The 19,746-nt window shown below is 38.5% G+C and overlaps 2 protein-coding genes and 1 long non-coding RNA gene across 3 annotated transcripts in view; 1 reads left to right on the top strand and 2 right to left on the bottom strand.

The window, feature by feature from the left end:
• Window positions 1-954: 954 nt before the first annotated feature.
• Window positions 955-2,050, bottom strand: OR12D2 (olfactory receptor family 12 subfamily D member 2). The gene is given in 1 exon segment (XM_024122097.1): window positions 955-2,050. A coding segment is annotated over 1 exon segment (942 nt). The 5' UTR covers window positions 1,897-2,050.
• A 3,656-nt stretch (window positions 2,051-5,706) lies between these two features.
• Window positions 5,707-19,746, bottom strand: part of LOC114484274 (uncharacterized) — a 71,525-nt gene continuing 57,485 nt past the window's right edge. The window contains exon 5 of the long non-coding RNA XR_008615679.1: window positions 5,707-6,275. This is a non-coding gene — a long non-coding RNA (uncharacterized lncRNA). The remainder of the gene's footprint in view (window positions 6,276-19,746) is intronic.
• OR5V1 (olfactory receptor family 5 subfamily V member 1) lies at window positions 17,292-19,628 on the top strand. The gene has a single exon (XM_007110736.4). It carries the CDS (start codon window positions 17,292-17,294, stop codon window positions 18,237-18,239), a length of 948 nt encoding a protein of 315 aa, XP_007110798.2. The 3' UTR covers window positions 18,240-19,628.

A 19,746-nucleotide genomic window follows, 5' to 3' on the forward strand; every position in this document is an offset into this window, starting at 1 on the left:
AGGTAAGGAAAGCAAGACAAAAATTTTGGTAAATTCTTCATATTTTACTGGCATTACATCATACTATATCACATTACAATCTGTGAAAATAAGTATAGAAATCAAAAAACAATATAAATAAAGGAAGAGTTTTGAAACTCACTTTTCCATGACCAAAAATTGAGGGGAAAATAACCTACTGATGAGCTGGAAAGGTATCCCTGAGACTTTTTTCAAGCTGCCTCCATTTCTAGCAATATTTTACAGTAATCTTTGACAGTTTGTCCAAAGATTTTATTGACTTTTAAAACCTCTTAGGAGTCAGAGTTCACAAAACTCTTTAGATAAAACACTGGTGACTTTATCTCTGTTAATTAGTACTCAAATCATTACTTGTTTTAATTACTTACTTGCTTCCCTGCTAGGAGAAAAAGAAATCATGACATACTACTTAAAAATTTTCTTTAACTCATATGTGAGTTAACATTTACTTTTCCAGTTACATTTACTTTTCCAGTTGAGTAACCATGGCCCTAAATTCAAATCCTTAAAATGTAACAGCAGAATAATTTTATTGTTCACATTATAATATGTTAACTTACAGGGAACACACAGATAAAAGGCCTAAATACTATCCAACTACACAACATATAGGTAATTGAGGCAAAATTGTATACCTGATTTTTCAAGAACACAAAAGAATACATAACAAATCAGTTTTATCAACTGATATCCCCCAAACAAATTCAACATTAAGATTCCGTGGAGAGTGTCCTATTTGTCCAGGTTTCCCTTATATTACCTAAGAATGCATTGTAACACATCTAGACTGGACTTTCCCATTTACTTTTCCTTTATACAGTTCCCTCTGTTTTACAAATAGTGAACAATTTGAGACGCAGTATAATTTCACATCTCAACTTTCTCATTGCCTTTTTATTTATGCCTCAGAAGAGTTCTCTAGATTTCTTCAGGTCAGAGCCTCCTTCTGATCGCCCTCCTCAAGGCCCCCTTTACTGCCTTGTTCCTCAAAGTATAGATCAGTGGATTTAGTACGGGAGTGACCACACTGTACATAATGGCAATGATCCAGTCCTGGTCCATGGAGCTACCTGAGGCAGGATGAATATAAGTGAAAATAACAGGAGCATAGAAAAGAACAACTACCATGAAGTGGGAGGCACAAGTGGACAGTGCTTTACGAAACATGCTGCAAGAATGCGTCTTGAAGAAAAGATAGATAATAATGTAGAAATAGGAGACAAGTGTTAGAAAGAATGGGCCCATGGCAATGGTCCCCCTCACAGTATTGAGCAGCCACTGGTTGAGCTCAATGTTCCCACAGGCCAACTCCTGCGTTAAGGAGGCCAACTGCCAATGTTAAGCAATGTTAAGCAATGGCTTAACATCACAGAAGAAATGATGGATATGATTGGATCCATAGAAGTTTAAGCAAGAGGTCATCATTGAGTGCAGCAGGGCATGGATAGCCATCTGGGTACAGACCTGATGATTCATGATAAGAGTGTAACGAAGTGGTTTGCAGATAGCCACAAAGCGGTCAAAGGCCATCACGGGCAACAACATGGCCTCTGTGCTGCCCAGAAAGTGGAAGAAATGAAGCTGGCTTACGCGTCCCAAGAAAGAAATTGCTTTGTGTGTAGAGAGGAAGTTCTCCAGCTTCTTTGGCAGTGTCACCGTGGAGTAGCAGATATCTAGACATGACAGGTTTCCCAGAAAGAAATACATAGGAGAATGGAGTCTTGGATCAGAGATGACAATCCTCAGGATGGCTCCATTCCCAACCACACTGACAAAGTAAATTGTAAGAAAAACAACAAAGAGAAAAGCCTGCAGTTCCTGGATGTCTATCATTCCCAGGAGAAGAAATTCAGTGATTGAAGTTTGGTTCAGCATCACTTTAAAAAAAAGACAAAATAATATGTGGAACACTATTTTTAATGAGAACCAGTCCTTCCAGCCCAGGATTTCTTGCCAAGACAAAAATGTTTTAAGGAATAGTGTTGCTGTTCTATACAATCCCAATCTCAGAGGTGGTGCTATATTTGGGCCATTAGATAGTTAAAATATTAAGGCTACCTGTCTCTTACAGACTATAAGTCAATCATTTTTTTCTTTACCAGATTAGTCATTAATGTTTTTCTTTCTCCCAGTAATTCAGAAGACATTGCAGCCTCCTATGTTCTCTGGCTGTGAACTTCTACATTCTGGTAAAACTTCCCTTTCATCTTCCTAAGTTAACTCTAACAGGAGGCAACTTTTTAAGTAGTCCACCACACTGCTATCTCTAGACCTGACAAGCCATCTTAAGGATTTTAACTTTAGAAAAATAGACAGGGATAAACTCATTACAACAATAAAGTTTTTTTTTAAACCAAAATGCTCTTTAAAATAATAGTAATAGCTTTTCCTCATCTTAGACTGTTAATGGAGCTAGTGGTGTTCTTATACTGATCCCTTTCTGAAATGTCATAAAGCCTTACTGGGGTAAGAAATAAGACCACATTAATCAGATATTACCCAGAGATATATTTGAAATTTTATTACTGCTATATGTGATGATGAGCTTAGTTTTTTCCTATGATCTGAGCCTTATATTTTCTCAAAACAGGATCCTTAAATTACTACTTTGATGACAAATGTTACTGTGCTTCTATTCTCTAGTTGCCCTGGGACTCTTTTTCATTTCCCAAATTGCCAAATCCCTGGATAAGAAAAATTCTTTCTCAGATGGGCTCAGCACTTCCTTATTTTACCTCATACTGTCCTCTCTTTGAAGTATGTGTGGCTTCAACCCCCTTAAAATTTTGTCTTTTCTTATGATCTGTTTTCTGAAGTTTTTTTTTTAATTTTGCCTCCATAAACTTGCTCTTCAAATATTAAGAAATATTCGACCCCAAGTGAAATTCACCTTCTTTACTTCTAGTTCCAACAATGTGTCACTGGCCATCAGGTTATCTTTTATGACCCCACAAGTCTGTCTGCTTTATATCAGCTCTCTCCAAAATGGTCACAAATTTCCATTTCTCTCATTTGAAAATTGTGTTTTCTCTTTTGACTTTTCTATCAAATAAAATTCTTGTTTTCCATTAAAGGAATGCATTAATTTTCATTTCATTCACAGGATTGAAATAATAGTCTTTTCTTCAGTGACTGCTAAAACTGATGAGGAATTGTAAGTAAGCTAGTTATAATGAAGTTTGATATTTGCACTATTTACTGAAAGGCAGGAAACCTTTTGAATCTTTTTTCCTCCATTATTTGCAAAGTACATGGCTTTTATTTTTCTTCAGGTACCCTGACAAAAGCAGACACAACTAATGAAATAGCTTCCTCTTTGTTCTTTTTATTGTTCTTTTTATTTACAGATGCAATGAGTTGGCTCTTGCATATTAGGAGGGAAGAAACAAGGGTGTGTGGGAAACTTATAGATGTGAGAGGCACTGAGAGAAAAATAAGAACCGTACGGAAATTTGAATAGAGATGCAGATATTGGAGAGCATCCTATAACAGGGAAATAGTTCAGTTTTGAGAAATCACTGAGGGCAGAAGAAGAAATGATTTGATGTGACTAGAGTAAAAAAGGGAATGGACTGGGCAACACTTTGAGGGATTCTAGACTTTATACCTGAAAGAAAATTTGAGAAAATTATCTAATCTCTACTACACATCCATAAAGGGCTGTTTCAGGCAACTCAGAGTAGATTTTTTTTGATAGCCATGTATATTTTGTGTATTTAAATGATTTTATCACCATGGTTTAAAGTAAAAATGATATGCCAAATATCATTTGGGTTTTCTGACCCACAGAACAATATTATAAAAATTCATTTGGGGATAAGCAAAACAAAACAAAACACACACAACTTTTCCTAACTTTTAAAGAAAATTAGCAGTTAGAGTCCTCTGTACTAAATGATTTCTTTCACTGTGGTGTCAGTATCTAGACATTAAAGATTCAATCTGAAGAATGTCTAGAGAAGCAGGCATGCTGAATGAGGAATGTGACGTGACAATACAACTGTGGAAGTAAAGTGCTTTCATAATCCACAGACACAATGAAGAGTCTATCATAAGACAGGAAATCAACTTTAAATGCTGGGTATTTAATTTTAATACTAGCAAGCAGACAGATCACTCACTAACAGACAGAAACTATGGTCAACTTCCCAGCCTGTCTTCTATTTTATTCTCTTACCTGATTGAGTGTTCAGATTCATAGGTAAGAAGGCTTTTAAGGTTGACACTTTTAGTGATTATAAACAGTAGAAAAATATTTGAAAGGATAGTTCATATTGGGATTTCAGGATAAGTTCTTTGTTTTCAAAAGTCTTCTCCTCTCTTTCTGAAAATTTGCCTGCCTTTTTATGGGTCACATATCTCTAGACAAAAAAAAAATCCTGAGGGAGAATGTCTCCTGGGTTCTGAAAAGAACTGTAAGAAGAAACAGAATGTTTTTCACACATACAACATGATGAGGTAGGCTTGGGGAATTCCTATTTGGTTTTTTTCATTCTTCCTATTTTCTTTCTTTACTGTTTTTGTCTCTGAGTTTCAGAACCATGGACAGCAATAGGACTTCGGTTGCTATTCAATGTCCTTTCCTTTCCTAGGACAGAAGTATATATTCACTTTCTCATCTTGGAAATTATCTTGGAGAATACTCTGGTGTAGATGGTGAAAAGAAAATTGGTGACAAGAGTTAATGAATGGGAGTCACATAAAGCACCATGTCAGGGTGAGGTGCTCCTTTTATCTCTCCCCTGAAATCTATAACCAGTAAAACATCCACAACTCAACAAAGATTCCTCTGCCCAACACACTAGGATGTCAGAGAAGCCCACACATCTGTACATCTAAAGGAGGGTGGATGGAACACATAAAGGAGGCCAAACTGAGGAACAGCAGAGGTGGTGCTTACAATCCCAGTACTCCCCTACCCCACTGGCCACAGCAGCTGATCACAAAGCCCCAGAGAACCCAGTAGTAGCAGGTGGTGCAAGTGACTCTGACCTCCCAGCCATAGTGGCACCCAGAGCCAAAGTAAACGCGCAGAAGCAGCGGGGTCTGTGACCCCATCCTTCCAGCTGTGGAGGCACCCATGACTTGGGCCCCCACCCACAATGGCAGCTCCTGCACACCCCACAACACTGGAAATGACAGAGGCACCTGTGACCCTACCTCTTTGATAATACACGGCAGATAATGAACGGGAAAGGGGAATGGACCTAACTTTTACTGAGTGCCCATTGTGAGTCAGGCACGTGTACTACTTCAACAGGTAGTTGTGAGGTAGTACAACTAACAATTGTTGTCAGTGCAATATCCTTTGTCCACCTTTCTATTAATTTTTCATTTTTGTTGCTTTGCAGGAGTTCCTTGTTATTTAATGTTGCAAATATTATACAAAGATAACACTACTGTGTGCTCATTGTGTGAGTTATTGTTCTGAGTTCTTTACATGTATCAGATTATTTAATTCCTACAAAAGCCCAATGAAGGAGGTACTAAAATCATATAGCACAAGAAAACCAAGGCTCCAAGGATTGAAGCAAATTTCCAAGTTTATAGCAATCAATTGTGAATCTAGGATTCAACGTGAGGCTCTCTAGTTTTAGAGAAAACTGTAATGTTTTAAAATATCACCCATTCTTTTTTTTTTTAACATCTTTATTGGAGTATAACTGTTTTACAATGGTGTGTTAGTTTCTGCTTTACAACAAAGTGAATCAGTTATACATATACATATGTTCCCATATCTCTTCCCTCTTGCGTCACCCTCCTATCACCCATTCTTGATTCCAGGTTAAGATGGTGGAGTAGGAAGATTCTGAGCTCACCTCCTCCCATGGACACACCAAAACTACAACTACATGTAGAACAGCTATCTCTGAAAACAACCTAAAGACTAGAAGAACAGATTTTCTACAACTAAGGATATAAAAAAAAGGCCACATCGAGATGTATAGGAGGGGCAGAGATGTGGTCTTGTCAGAAACCACACCCTGGTGTGGTAACCGACAACTAGGAGGGATACCACAACCTCAGAGGTCCCCCATGATGAGCGAGGGGTCCAAGCCCCATGTTGTGCTCCCCAGCCCAGGGGACAGGCACTGGGAAGACAAACCCCCATAATGACTAGCTTTGAAAACCAGAGGAGCTTATGTCCAGGAGAGCTGGAGGACTGTGGGAAACCAAGACTCCACCCTTGAAAGGCTCACATACAAACTCACCCATTCTGGGTTTCAGCACAGAGGCAGCAGCTTGAAAAGTTCCTAAGACATACAAGAAGGAGATTCACTGATTAATTTTAAGGCATGAGCCAGAGGGACAAAGATCCCGTGGAACTTTCTCTGGGGACAGAGTGCTGGTGGGCACCAACGTTTTTCACTCATTTTTTTTTTTTTGGCCGCGTCCTGTGTCTTGCAGGGTCTTAGTTCCCCGACCAGTGATTAACTCTGTGCCCCCTGTAATGGAAGCCCGGAGTCCTAAGCACTGGACGCCAAGGAATTCCCTGTTTTTCACTCTTTCCACCTAAATGACCCAGTGCTGGCAGGCAATATTTCTGTCACTGTTCATCAATGTAACTAACACCATGTGCTCTGCTCCAGAATTCGTCTGAGCCAGCACCCCACCCGACCCACCCATCCCTGCTGGCCCCTCCAAAGAAGCTCGCACGCTGCTTCACCGCAGTGAGCTACCTCAGCCGGCACTGGTACCCCTCCAAAGCAGGTCCTGCTCTGTTAGGCTAGCCCTGCGCACTAGGAAGCCTGCAAATGTTAAGCCCAACTTGCAGCCGGTCATGCCAGGGAAGAGCCCCACACATTAGCACATTCACAGTAGGTGTGGTCAATCCTCTGAGCCAGCTGGTCCAGGGCCAGCCTTGCCCTCCAGGGCACCCACAGCAATCATGTCCCAACCACAACAGGAGGGTATATGCAGCCTACACGAAGGATAAACTTGAAAGCTTTTCCCCCAAGACCAAGGGCAGGACAAGGGGGCCACTCTCACCACTTCTACTCAACATAGTACTGGAAGTCCTAGCCAGAAGAATTAGGCAAGTAAAAGAAATAAAAGGCAACCAAACCAGAAAGGAAGAAGTTAAGTTTCTCTATTTGCAGATGACGTGATCTTGTATGTAGAAAACTCTAAAGACTCCACTGAAAAACTGTTAAAACCAATAAACAAATTCAGGAAACTTGCAGGATATAATATCAACATATAAAAATCAGTAGCATTTACAGATAATAACAAACTACCTGAAAAATAAATTAAGAAAACAATCCCCTTTTATAGAGCAAAAGAAACAATCAGCAAAATAAAAAGGCAACCTAAGAAATGGGAGAAAATATATGTATGCTGTGGGGTATAGAGCCTGTCCCGGGTTGTTTGGTACCTGGTCGAAACAGGTGATTGGGAGTAAGCCTAGTGGCCCCTGGAGTGTGAGACCCTATAAAGGAGGCGGTTGCAGGATGTGCAGTTGTGGAGAGTGGGACCTCTATAAGCAAAGTGGCTGAGGTGAGAGTTTTTAGCCATCACTTTAAAACCGGGTCCAGACCATACTTATAAATATTTCATTACAGGATTTGCTCTTTTCCTCTTCCATTTTCTTTGCCTCCTTTTCCATTCCACTGGAGCTCTAGTGCCATCTTGGACCATGAAGATAAAGAACATGCTGTGTGAAGAGTGGAATTAATTGCTGGAAAGGGCACAGATGCCCGACAGCTTTGTGAAGCAGAACAGGCTGCCAAACTCACTGTAGACTCCTATCTCCAGAATCTCATTAAAGAAAAATACACTTCTATCTTTTTACTTTTATTTATTTATTTATTTATTTTTTGCGGTACGCGGGCTTCTCACAGCTGTGGCCTCTCCCATTGCGGAGCACAGGCTCCCGATGCGCAGGCTCAGCGGCCATGGCACACAGGCCCAGCCGCTCCGCGGCACATGGGATCCTCCCGGACCGGGGCACAAACCAGTGTCCCCTGCATCGGCAGGCGGACTCTCAACCACTGCGCCACCAGGGAAGCCCCCATCTTTTTATTTTTTTTAACAATTACATTCTAGAGTATTTTATAATCTTTTTGTTCCTTAATTACTTTTTTTAAACATCTTTATTGGAGAATAATTGCTTTACAATGGTGTGTTAGCTTTAAAATTGTGTGTTAGTTTCTACATTATAACAAAGTGAATCAGCTATACATATACATATATCCCCATATCTCCTCCCTCTTGCATCTCCTTCCCTCCCTTCCTATCCCACCCCTCTAGGTGGTCACAAAGCACTGAGCTGAACTGCCTGTGCTATGCAGCTGCTTCCCACTAGCTATCTATTTTACGTTTGGTAGTGTATATATGTCCATGCCACTCTCTCACTTTGTCCCAGCTTACCCTTCCCCCTCCCCGTGTCCTCAAGTCCATTCTCTACGTCTGTGTCTTTATTCCTGTCCTGCCCCTAGGTTCTTCATGACCATGTTTTTTTCTTAGATTCCATATATATGTGTTAGCATATAGTATTTGTTTTTCTCTTTCTGACTTACTTCACTCTGTATGACAGACTCTAGGTCCATCCACCTCACTACAAATAACTCAATTTCGTTTCTCTTTATGGCTAAGTAATATTCCATTGTATATATGTGCCATATCTTCTTTATCCATTCATCAGTCGATGGACACTTACGTTGCTTCCATGTCCTGACTATTGTAAATAGTGCTGCAATGAATTATGGTTTTCTCAGGGTATATGCCCAGTAGTGGGATTGCGGGGTCATATGGTAGTTCTATTTTTAGTTTTTTAAGGAACCTCCATACTGTTCTCCATTATGTTTTTTAAAGTTATTTTTTATTTGAGTCTCTTACACCGGAGACTTATCCTGACTATGACCTGATACAGCTGCCATTTTAACAACAAATTGAACTAAGGATAAGACGCAAGCACTGTATGCTGAAAATTAACTGCTTTTCTCAGATAAATTTAAAGTTTCTAGTTTCTTCTTTAAATTAAATGTGTTGTTTTGTGGTTAATTGTTATTTGCCGGTTACAGACATGGAGTGTGAAAGTAGGAGCAAATTTGTTTCCTGGATAAGCGTGTTACCTGTAAGTAAATTTTGTTGCCTATATGGCTTTTGTCCTAACCTGTAAGTTTTAATTGTCTTTATTTCTCTTTCTCATGCCCTAAATTTTGGTGTCAACAAAAATTTAATCTTTGGCTCTTTGCTTTTTTATTTCATGCTATGTAGCCTTCTTTAGTTCCGTGAATAAAATATTTTTTTTATTGGAGTATAGTTGCCTCACAAAGTTGTGTTAGTTTCTGCTGTATAGCAAAGTGAATGTTATACATATACGTATATCCTCTCTTTTAGATTTCCTTCCCCTTTAGGTCACTACAGAGCACTGAGTAGAGCTTCCTGTGCTATACAGCAGGTTCTCATTAGTTATCTATTTTATATATAGTAGTGGATATATGTCAGTCCCAATCTCCCACTTCTTCCCACCCCGCTTCCCCCCTTGGTAACCATAAGTTTGTTTTCTACATTTGTGACTCTATTTCTACTTTGCAAATAAGTTCATCTGAACCATTTATCTAGATTCCACATATAAGCAATATTATATGCTAGTTGTCTTTTTCTTTCTGACTTACTTCACTCAGAATGGCAATTTCTAGGTCCATCCATGTTGCTGCAAATGACATTATTTTGTTCTTTTTATGGCTGAGTAATATTCCATTGTATATGTGTACCACATCTTCTTTATCCATTCCTCTGTTGATGGACATTTAGGTTGCTCCCATGTTCTGACTACTGTAAATAGTGCTGCAATGAATATTGGGGTCCATGTATCCCTTCGAATTATGGTTTTCTCCAGATATATGCCCAGGAGTGGAATTGCTGGGTCATATGGTAGCTCTATTTTTAGTTTTTTAAGGAACCTCCATAGTGGCTGTACCTATTTACATTCCCACCAACAGTGTAGTAGGGTTCTCTTTTCTCCACACCCTCTCCAGCATTTATTGTTTGTAGATTTTTTGATGATGGCCATTCTGACCAGTTTGAGGTTATACCTCATTGCGGTTTTGGTTCACATTTCTCTAATAATTAGTGATGTTGTGCATCTTTTCATGTGTTTTTTGGCCATCTGTATGTCTTCTTTGGAGAAATGTCCATTGAGGTCTTCCACCCATTTTTTGATTGGGTTGTTTGTTTTTCTGATATTGAGCTGCATGAGCTGTTTGTATATTTTGGAGCTTAATCCCTTGTCAGTTGTTTCATGTGCAAATATTTTCTCCCATTCTGAGGGTCTGTGAATCAAATAGTACCTTCATTCAAAATAACATGAATGTGTTAATACCTAACTCTTGAGAATAAGTTTAATAAATTCAAATATTCTTTGGAGATTTCTGCTTGAAAAATAATATTAATAATAAGAGCTAACCTTTATTAAGCAGTCTTTTCGTGACAATCACTGTACTCATGTCTTATATACATTTTTCATTTAATCTCAGTGCCCTGATAGTATCACAAAACCTGACTCATTTAAAATTCATTTCTTTGCCACAGTAAGCTTGCTCTCTAAATGCCTTTTTAAGTCAATGGCATTGCCATTCTCCAAACTTCACCCAAGATTTAACCTTCAGCTCTTTTTAATTTTTCTTTCCCCTTTGACTAAAAAATAAACATGACCAAAAAACTAATCTATTTTTTTCCTTCACAATGCAATGAGTTTGATTTTTATCCTTTTCTTCCCTTTTTCGATATCATCACTCTCCCCTCACAATCAAGCTTTCTTAGCTTCACGACTACATCATTGCGTTAACTTCCAAGTGACTTTTCTTTACCTCCAGAATTTATTTTCAAGAAAATCCTGCATAGAGTCCTTGGATTAATTTTCTATAATACTGTTTTTTCCCCCACATCACTCTTTTCATTTAAACTTTTAACTGATTCCCAATTACTTAGAAGATAAGCCATAATTTCTTAACCTGAAATTTTGTTCTTCATGATCTGTATTCATGCAAAGATGGATGAGTATTTACCAGCTAAAGTGAAGAAGATATTTCTGATTTGGAGGTGAGATTAGGCCAGATACCTGAGTGAAAGTGAGGAGTCTTCATTCTGTGTGACCCTGGAAATTTTCAAAACTTATGGGGACCTCAGTTTGTTTTCATTGGCAGTTGGATGGTGGTAGCAAATAAACATGATTGAAATAGGAATGTCTAAAGGCTTAAAAGTCTCCCAAGTCAGTCTCTTTTGGGAAGAGCTCTTATGAAGTCACCATGAAGGATTACAGTTTACCTGAGACTTTATTTCAACTCCCTAAAGCAGCATGTCCTGCTTCTCTAATGCTCAGAACATTGGCACTTAATTAGGGATGCCTGGGCTCTCATTAAGTGTTTCTAACAGTATAGAAACTCCAGGGACAATGAGTCCGTCACTCTAAGAGTCCATAAAAGCTGCCTCATACCAGGCTCTGGGAATTTGAATTTTAACATCTACTCTTATGTTCTCTTTCCTACTACAGGCAAGTATTTTTTTCTTGTTCTTGTTCTCCTCTTCCTCTTCCTCCTCCTTTTCCCCACCTCCCCCACTTCTTTTTTTTTTTAACATCTTTATCGGAGTATAATTGCTTTACAATAGTGTGTTAGTTTCTGCTGTATAACAAGGTGAATTAGCTATACATATACATATATCCCCATGTCCCCTCCCTCTTGCGTCTCCCTCCCACCCTCCCTATCCCACACCTCCAGGTGGTCACAAAGCACCGAGCTGATCTCCCTGTGCTATGCAGCTGCGTCCCACTAGCTATCTATTTTACATTTGGTAGTGTAGATATATCCATGCCACTCTCTCACTTCGTCCCAGCTTACCCTTCCCCCTCCCCGTGTCCTCAAGTCCATTCTCCACGTCTGCTGAATGCTTAGATTTATGGTGTTTCTTCAACCATACTCTTTGAAAAACAGTAGGGAATAGTTAGGAAGATAGGAAATTAAAGATCTCATGGAACTCTATTTAAGGGAGGCAGTAAGATGTCCATCCTGTCTCTGGGTATGTGGGGCAGCTCAAGTATATGTAAACTGTGTAGCTTCCTTCAGCATGTAATCTTTTAGCTACAGGAAAGGTGTTTGGCTTTCCAAAATGTTTGATTCACCTGTTCTGCCAATATTTTGAATTCTTTCAATAAGAGACAAGTCTTTCAGTCCGTGACAGTGAAAAGTCCTACTGGATGATAAAACATACTGGCATGATTTGACATAAATGACTGTTATCAAATCCATATTATATGAGAAACAAAGAAATGAAATAGATGTGTTTAGTCCAGAGTCAAAGTTTCATATAGTGAGTCTTTCACGTAGAAGAGAGAGAAAACTTTACCTGTGGTTTCAGGGGGCAGACCTAAAACCAAATATGTGAAATAACAATAATAATATCTACCATATCTTGTTATTTTTATGTACTACACACTAGGTTAAGTACTAATTGCATTACCTCATTTAATGCTCACAATTTTCTAATGAGAAAGATATTGTTATTTTTGTTTAGGGAGGGAGAGTTTTATAACTTGTTAGTGGTCACACAGCTAGTAAATGGGTGGAAAAGCTGAATTCTTGTGTTCACACAGCTAGTAGGTGAACTTAACCATCCTTCCAGTTATAAAACACAGTGATCAAAAATTTTTCTAATACTTGGATTTGTCTAAAGATGGAATAAGCTCCCATTACAGACTTTACATCTCCCATCAATTCAGTATTCAATCTTAGGCTGGATTATCACCTAGTAAAACATCTGTACAGGGTATTTCAGTGGCTGGACCTGATGACTTTTATTTATTTATTTAATAGCTTTAAATTTAATTAATTAATTTATTTATTTATTGGCTGCATTGGGTTTTCGTTGCTGCGTGCGGGCTTTCTCTAGTTGTGGCGAGCGGAGGCTACTCTTCGTTGCGGTGCTGGGCTTCTCATTGCAGTGGCTTCTCTTGCTGCAGAGCATGCGGTCTAGGCATGCAGGCTTCAGTAGTTGTGGTGCACGGGCTCAGTAGTTGTGGCTCGCAGGCTCTAGAGCGCAGGCTCAGTAGTTGTGGTGCACAAGCGTAGTTGCTCCACGGCATGTGGGATCCTCCCGGACCAGGGCTTGTGTCTCCTGCATTGGCAGAAAGATTTTTAACCACTGTGCCACCAGGGAAGTCCCTGGGCCTGATGACTTTTAAAGGTTCCTTCCCAATTGGAGTTACAGAGTCTCCATTCTGTATATTCCATGAGAGATGGTCCAAGATACCCAACTGAATTTTCAGCACCAAGCACCATGCCTTAGATTCAGTAATGCTCACTGATTGTATAAACAGCCACGGTTAGCACTGACTTAGACTTCAGTGTGGGAGAGGAGAGGGATAGTGGTGGTACAGCAGATGAAAGCTTAGAGAGCAGGATCTTTCAAGATTTCTGCCTTCTTTGTGATTTTTCAGTCAATACGTACTGTGTTATCAGTTCTAGAGAATTCATTAATTAATGGAAGTACTCTATTGTAGAGTTTTTCCTTTGCTTATTAAACTGGACAGTCTATGGAAACACCCGTACTTACTCAAATAACACCAAACAAACCATTCTGCAAAAATGGAAATTTTTCAAAACGAGAGTTTCTTATTTGTATTACCAGACAAAGCTGTCAGATGATGCACAGGAAAGTTCGTTTTGTAGATGAATTCAGATTGAATCCCTCACTTTAATATTGATAGGAATTCTGAAAGCCAGTTTATATTTTTCCTTAGCTCTAGGACCGAACTTTTGGGATACCTATTTCTCTGTCTTCCATTCAATTCTCCACTGAGATGGAATTCAGTCAAGTACTGCCTCCGATAGACTAACTCATGAGGGATTTTCTTCATGGAAAGCTTATTTTTCATGACACTCAAATGTCATGGCTTCCATGAAGTTAAATAGAAATAAAATGATTTGTATTGATTCAATGCATTTAATCCCATAACTTTTAAAAACAAGACTCTCAGTCTTAATCTCAGTTTCATTAATATTTCCTATGATTTTGTTCTTTCGGCCTTAAACTGAAACATATTTCTAGGATGTGTCTTGGAAACAGTTTGGCCAACCTAGGAAAAAAAAAAGGCACTAAATAATTCAAATAAAAAGCCAAGTAAAATTTATTTGGCTTTGAATTACCAGTTATTGTCTTAGATACTATGTTGTTTTCCTACCTAGTTTTTTTTTTTACTATTTTTTATTTTGACAGTTTTAAGTATATAATGTATACAAAATTTTATCCTATGTCCAAGAGATCCAAGTTTAAATTATTCTTCATTTTGTATGGGAATGTTTATGAATTCTGACCTCTATCTTAAACATCTGAGTCAGAGTAATTCAAACTTTTCACGGATCTGGAGAAAGATAGAAGTGGGAAGGATCAACGGGCTTTTGTCTCATTAAAGCCAATGCTGTCCCAAGCATTATTTATTTTACTCAGTGCTTTATTTCAAATTTACTCTCTGAGTTGTAATATGCTATGATCATAGTTAGTGCACTTAATTTACCAAGGTCATTAATTGTAATACGACATTGCCAAAACCATTGATGAGAAATTGATTTAAAATTTTTTTTATTTCTTCATCACTCTAAGCAATCAGAATGGATGATTGGTCAGACTAAAACTGTTATTTTTACGTCATAAAATATAAATATTTTTCTGGAATTTTGGAGACAGAGAGTTCCTATAATTTTACATATAAATCAATAGAGAACCAGAAAATTTAAATGACCTTCCCATGTTCAAACAGCTAGTGGGTAGTAGAACTGAGGAGGTGACCCAGGTATTCTGACTCTCTTGTTGTGAGACGTGTTCTCTCATTTATATCATGTTTTCTCTGATAGTCTAAGGTTGCCTACTTTACGGTAACTTCTCCCATTCAGAATATAATATTAAAAAATGGTAACTTGGTAAAATATAACAAAGATGTAAATATATTTATATTCATTTATACTTTCTGGGAATGTGCTTTTATGATACAATAAAAGGTATGCAGAAATATTTATTTAACTGAATATTCATTATTGTAATTTATAATAGCAAAAAAAAAAATAAGCCTGGTGCATCCATGTGATGGACTTGAATACAGCCATTAAAGACCATATTGTAGAAAAGTTTCAATGACTGGAATGACAGGAGGAATATCACAGTATGGTGCTAGATGCAAAATTATATATAAGCTTATTTCTGGTTTGAATATATATAAATAGGAAAATTATTGGAAAAATATATGAAAAAATTATCACTCATTGGGATTAAGGATGATTTTTAGTTTATTTCTTTTCTTTTTTTTAAATGAGTTGTCATCTTATTTTTTGTTTGTTTTGATTTTTTGTTTTTTGTTTTTTTGTTTTTTAGCTTTATTTTTTGGCTGCACTGCACGGCATGTGGGATCTTAGTTTCCCTACCAGGGATCAAACCTGAGGCCCCTGCATTGGAAGCGCAGAGTCTTAACCACTGGACCACCAGGGAACTCCTGATTTTTAGTTTATTTCTTTATAATTTTCTTTATTTTCCAAGCACTCCACAATCAACATATTCTACTTTTATGATCAGAAATAAATATACAAAATTTTAAAATAGAGAGAATATAAAGTAAATGTGAACTGTGGCCACTTTCTATAAAAGAAAAGTGGAAAACCTTTATTTAGAAATGATACTATCTTCTACCTATAGATTTAATTAAGAAACTCCTCCATCCCCAAACAATCTGAGTCTACAATCTGAGAATTAGACTGCAGGAGTTCTAAGTATCCTGGTGATTTAGGAAATGGAGGAAAGCCATCAGCAATAGATGAATGTGGTATTTATATACAACAGATGTACCTGTTTACCCATTTTCATGATAATAATTGAGGTGCTTATTCAGCAATGAGATTGTGTCAGGCCAAATTCATCTTTCGTTTTCTTTTTTTCTTTTTTCTTTTCTTTTTTCTTTTTTTTTTTTGCTATCAATAGCTTGTATTCATCTAGCTGGGAAGTTAATAAATACTTTTGATGGAGATGATTATGGTGTGATGGTGATTCAGACTAGTTGATCTGAGTAGGGCCCATATTCTTTATAAACACACAGATGCTTTGAAGTAGTCAGAAAATTTATAGTTAAGAACTAGTGAAGATTATTCAAAAGGCAAAAATGTATTAACTACATAATCATTGTTCAGAGTCCAAGGCAGCTGTTGGTGATCATACCAGTTAAAGAGAGAGAAGTTTGACTTTAAAATTACCTGCTCTGAATGCAAAATAGTATCACGATGTATGATGCTGGGAAATACAGGGTACCTACATGTTCCATTCTCTACCTGACCCATAGTATAAATTTCTATTGATCTCTGCACTCTTGGTTTTTTTTTTTCCTGAGTCCAAGACACCCTTACATAATCCTATAAATACTGTTCTGAGTATCCGCTACCCTTGGAACAGAATTGGCATTCAAGATGAAACTTACTTTCCATTCTAGATAACAGGAAGAATATAGGCTGCAGAAGGCTGTTTTAAGCTAAAATGAGACAAAGTTTTTGACATGTTTTATTCACCAAACCTGGGACATAAAAGATGTCTGTTTTTCTATTCTTAAGTGTTCTCAGCACTGGGAGTGGTTTCAATAACCAATTTCATTGATAGCATTCTCATCTTCAAGTTTTAGAGCCATGGGTTGTAAGAGTCTGTTCCAGGACATGCTAGCTAGCGTCAACTATCATTTATTTAAAAAAATTTTTATCAAAGTACATGGTATCATATTCCGGTAACATCTTGTTTTTTGCATTTCTATTCCACCTTTATTTTCTTAAAATATAACTTATATTAAAACTATAAAAAGCAGTCTCCAGGTGTGCAAGGAAGACAAGGAGGCATCACAAGGAGAGACTCAAATAACTCTTACACAAATTATATGATGGATATTCACCAACCATCTCTAAGACACAATGAGGTGTTAGGAAAGGGGCTTGCCACCACCCATCTACATAAATAGCCCTTATGGTACATGTAGACTTTTAAAATAGTTACTTTTTTCCTGGAAAGGTGTTACTAATTTTCTGTAAGAGATGTTTCCCATAGGAAATGTTTAAATATGGCAGGTGGTTTATGTGATGATTGTAGTACACCACTGTAATTTGTCATGGATTCTAAATTTAAGTGTTTTTCCTGATGATTATTTCATCTATGAATCTATATTTTTCTGTTTAGTAGATTATTGCTGTTGTAGCACATGAATACTGCAGTTTTTACTGTTTCTTTCTCAATTCCCAAGAGAAAACATCATGGAAGGAGAAAATCACACTCTGTCCGAATTTATCATCTTAGGATTCTCTGACCTAAATGATTTGCAATTTTTACTCTTTACCATATTTCTTATGATCTACCTCTGTACCCTGGGAGGAAATATTTTCATTATTTTGGTAACATTGGCTGATACACGACTCTATACCCCCATGTATTTTTTCCTTAGGAATTTGGCCTTTCTGGATATCTGCTACACCACCACTAATGTCCCCCAAATGATGGTGCATCTCCTATCAAAGAAGAAAAGCATTTCCTGTGGGGGCTGTGTGGCTCAACTTTTTGCATTTCTTTTCTTTGTGGGAGTAGAGTGTCTTTTGCTGGCAGCAATGGCATATGATCGTTACATTGCAATCTGCAAACCTTTAAGGTATTCAGTTATTATGAACAAGGTCCTGTATCGCCAGTTAGCAGCCTGGTGCTGGACTGGTGGTTTCCTCAACTCAGTGGTGCACACAGTATTGACATTCCACTTGCCCTTCTGTGGTAACAACAAGATTCATTATTTCTTCTGTGACATCCCCCCTTTGCTGATTTTGTCTTGTGGGGACACTTCCATCAATGAGTTGGTGTTACTCTTCATTGGGGTCTTCATTGGATGGGCTCCTTTTCTGGGTATCATCCTTTCCTATCTCTACATTATCTCTACCATCTTGAGGATCCACTCCTCAGAGGGGAGACAAAAGGCCTTTTCTACCTGTGCCTGTCACCTGGTCATTGTCCTTCTCTACTATGGCAGCTCCATCTTCACATATGTACGACCCATCTCATCTTACTCATTGGCAAAAGACCAGCTGATCTCAGTACTGTACAGTGTTGTCACCCCCATGTTAAATCCCATAATTTACACTTTGAGGAATAAGGATATTAGAAAGGGCCTGAGAGCTGTGGGAGAAAATGTAGTAGCCTTCACACTTCATTTCCCTTGAAATGTAGTGTTTATTTTTCTATCATGATAAATATTAGAATGCAATCTTTTTTTTTTTTGCCAACATTACTAATTTCAATGATAAAAGGGACAGAGGAGACTGGTTCAAGATAGCAGAGTAGAAGGTCGTGCACTCACTCCCTCTTGCAAGAGCACCAGAATCACAACTAACTGCTGAACAATCATCGACAGGGAGACACTGGAACTCACCAAAAAAGATACCCCACATCCAAAGACAAAAGAGAAGCTGCAATGAGATGGTAGGAGGGGCGCAATCACAATAAAATCAAATCCCATAACCGCTGGGTGGGTACTCACAAAATGGAGAACACTTATACCAAAGAAGTCCACCTACTGGAGTGAAGGTTCTGAGCCCCACATCAGGCTTCCCAACCTGGGGGTCCAGCAACGGCAGGGGGAATTCCTAGAGAATCAGACTTTGAAGGTTAGTGGGATTTGATTGAAGGACCTTGACAGGACTGGGGGAAACAGAGACTCCACTCTTGGAGGGCACACATAAAGTAGTGTGTGCATCGGGACCCAGGGGAAAGAGCAGTGACCCCATAGGAGACTGAACCAGACCTACCTGCTAGTGTTGGAGGGTCTCCTGCAGAGGCGGGGGTTGGCTGTGGCTCACCATGGGGACAAGGACACTGGCAGCAGAAGTTCTGCGAAGTACTCCTTGGCTTGAGCCCTCCCAGAGTCCTCCATTAGCCCCACCAAAGAGCTGGGTAGGCTCCAGTGCTGGGTCACCTCAGTCCAAACAACCAACAGGGAGGGAACCCAGCCCCACCCATCATCAGAGAAGTGGATTAAAGTTTTACTGTACTCTGCCCATCAGAGCTCAACACCCAGCTCTGCCCACCACCTCCCATCAGGAAGCTTGCATAAATAAGCCTCTTAGATAGGCTCATCCACCAGAGAGAAGACAGCAGAAGCAAGAAGAACTAAAATTCTGCAGCCTGTGGAATGAAAACCACATTCACAGAAAAATAGACAAAATGAAAAGGCAGAGGACTATGTACCAGATGAAGGACCAAGATAAAATCCCATAAAAATAACTAAATGAAGTGGAGATAGGCAACCTTCCAGAAAAAGAATTCAGAATAATGATAGTGAAGATCACTATTCACTACAAACCAGAAGGGAGTGGCATGATATATTTAAAGTGATGAAAGGGAAGAACCTACAACCAAGATTACTCTACCCAGCAAGGATCTCATTCAGATTCGATGGAGAAATCAAAAGCTTTACAGACAAGCGAAACCTAAGATAATTCAGCGCCACCAAACCAGCTCTACAACAAATGCTAAAGGAAGTTCTCTAAGTGGGAAACACAAGAGATGAAAAGGACCTACAAAAACAAACCAAAAACAATTAAGAAAGTGGTCATAGGAACATACATATGGATAATTACCTTAAACGTGAATGGATTAAATGCTCCAACCAAAAGACACAGGCTCACTGAATGGATACAAAAACAGGACCCATATATATGCTGTCTACAA

Source organism: Physeter macrocephalus, chromosome 18 (assembly GCF_002837175.3).
Source record: "Physeter macrocephalus isolate SW-GA chromosome 18, ASM283717v5, whole genome shotgun sequence".
Lineage (NCBI taxonomy): Eukaryota > Metazoa > Chordata > Mammalia > Artiodactyla > Physeteridae > Physeter > Physeter macrocephalus.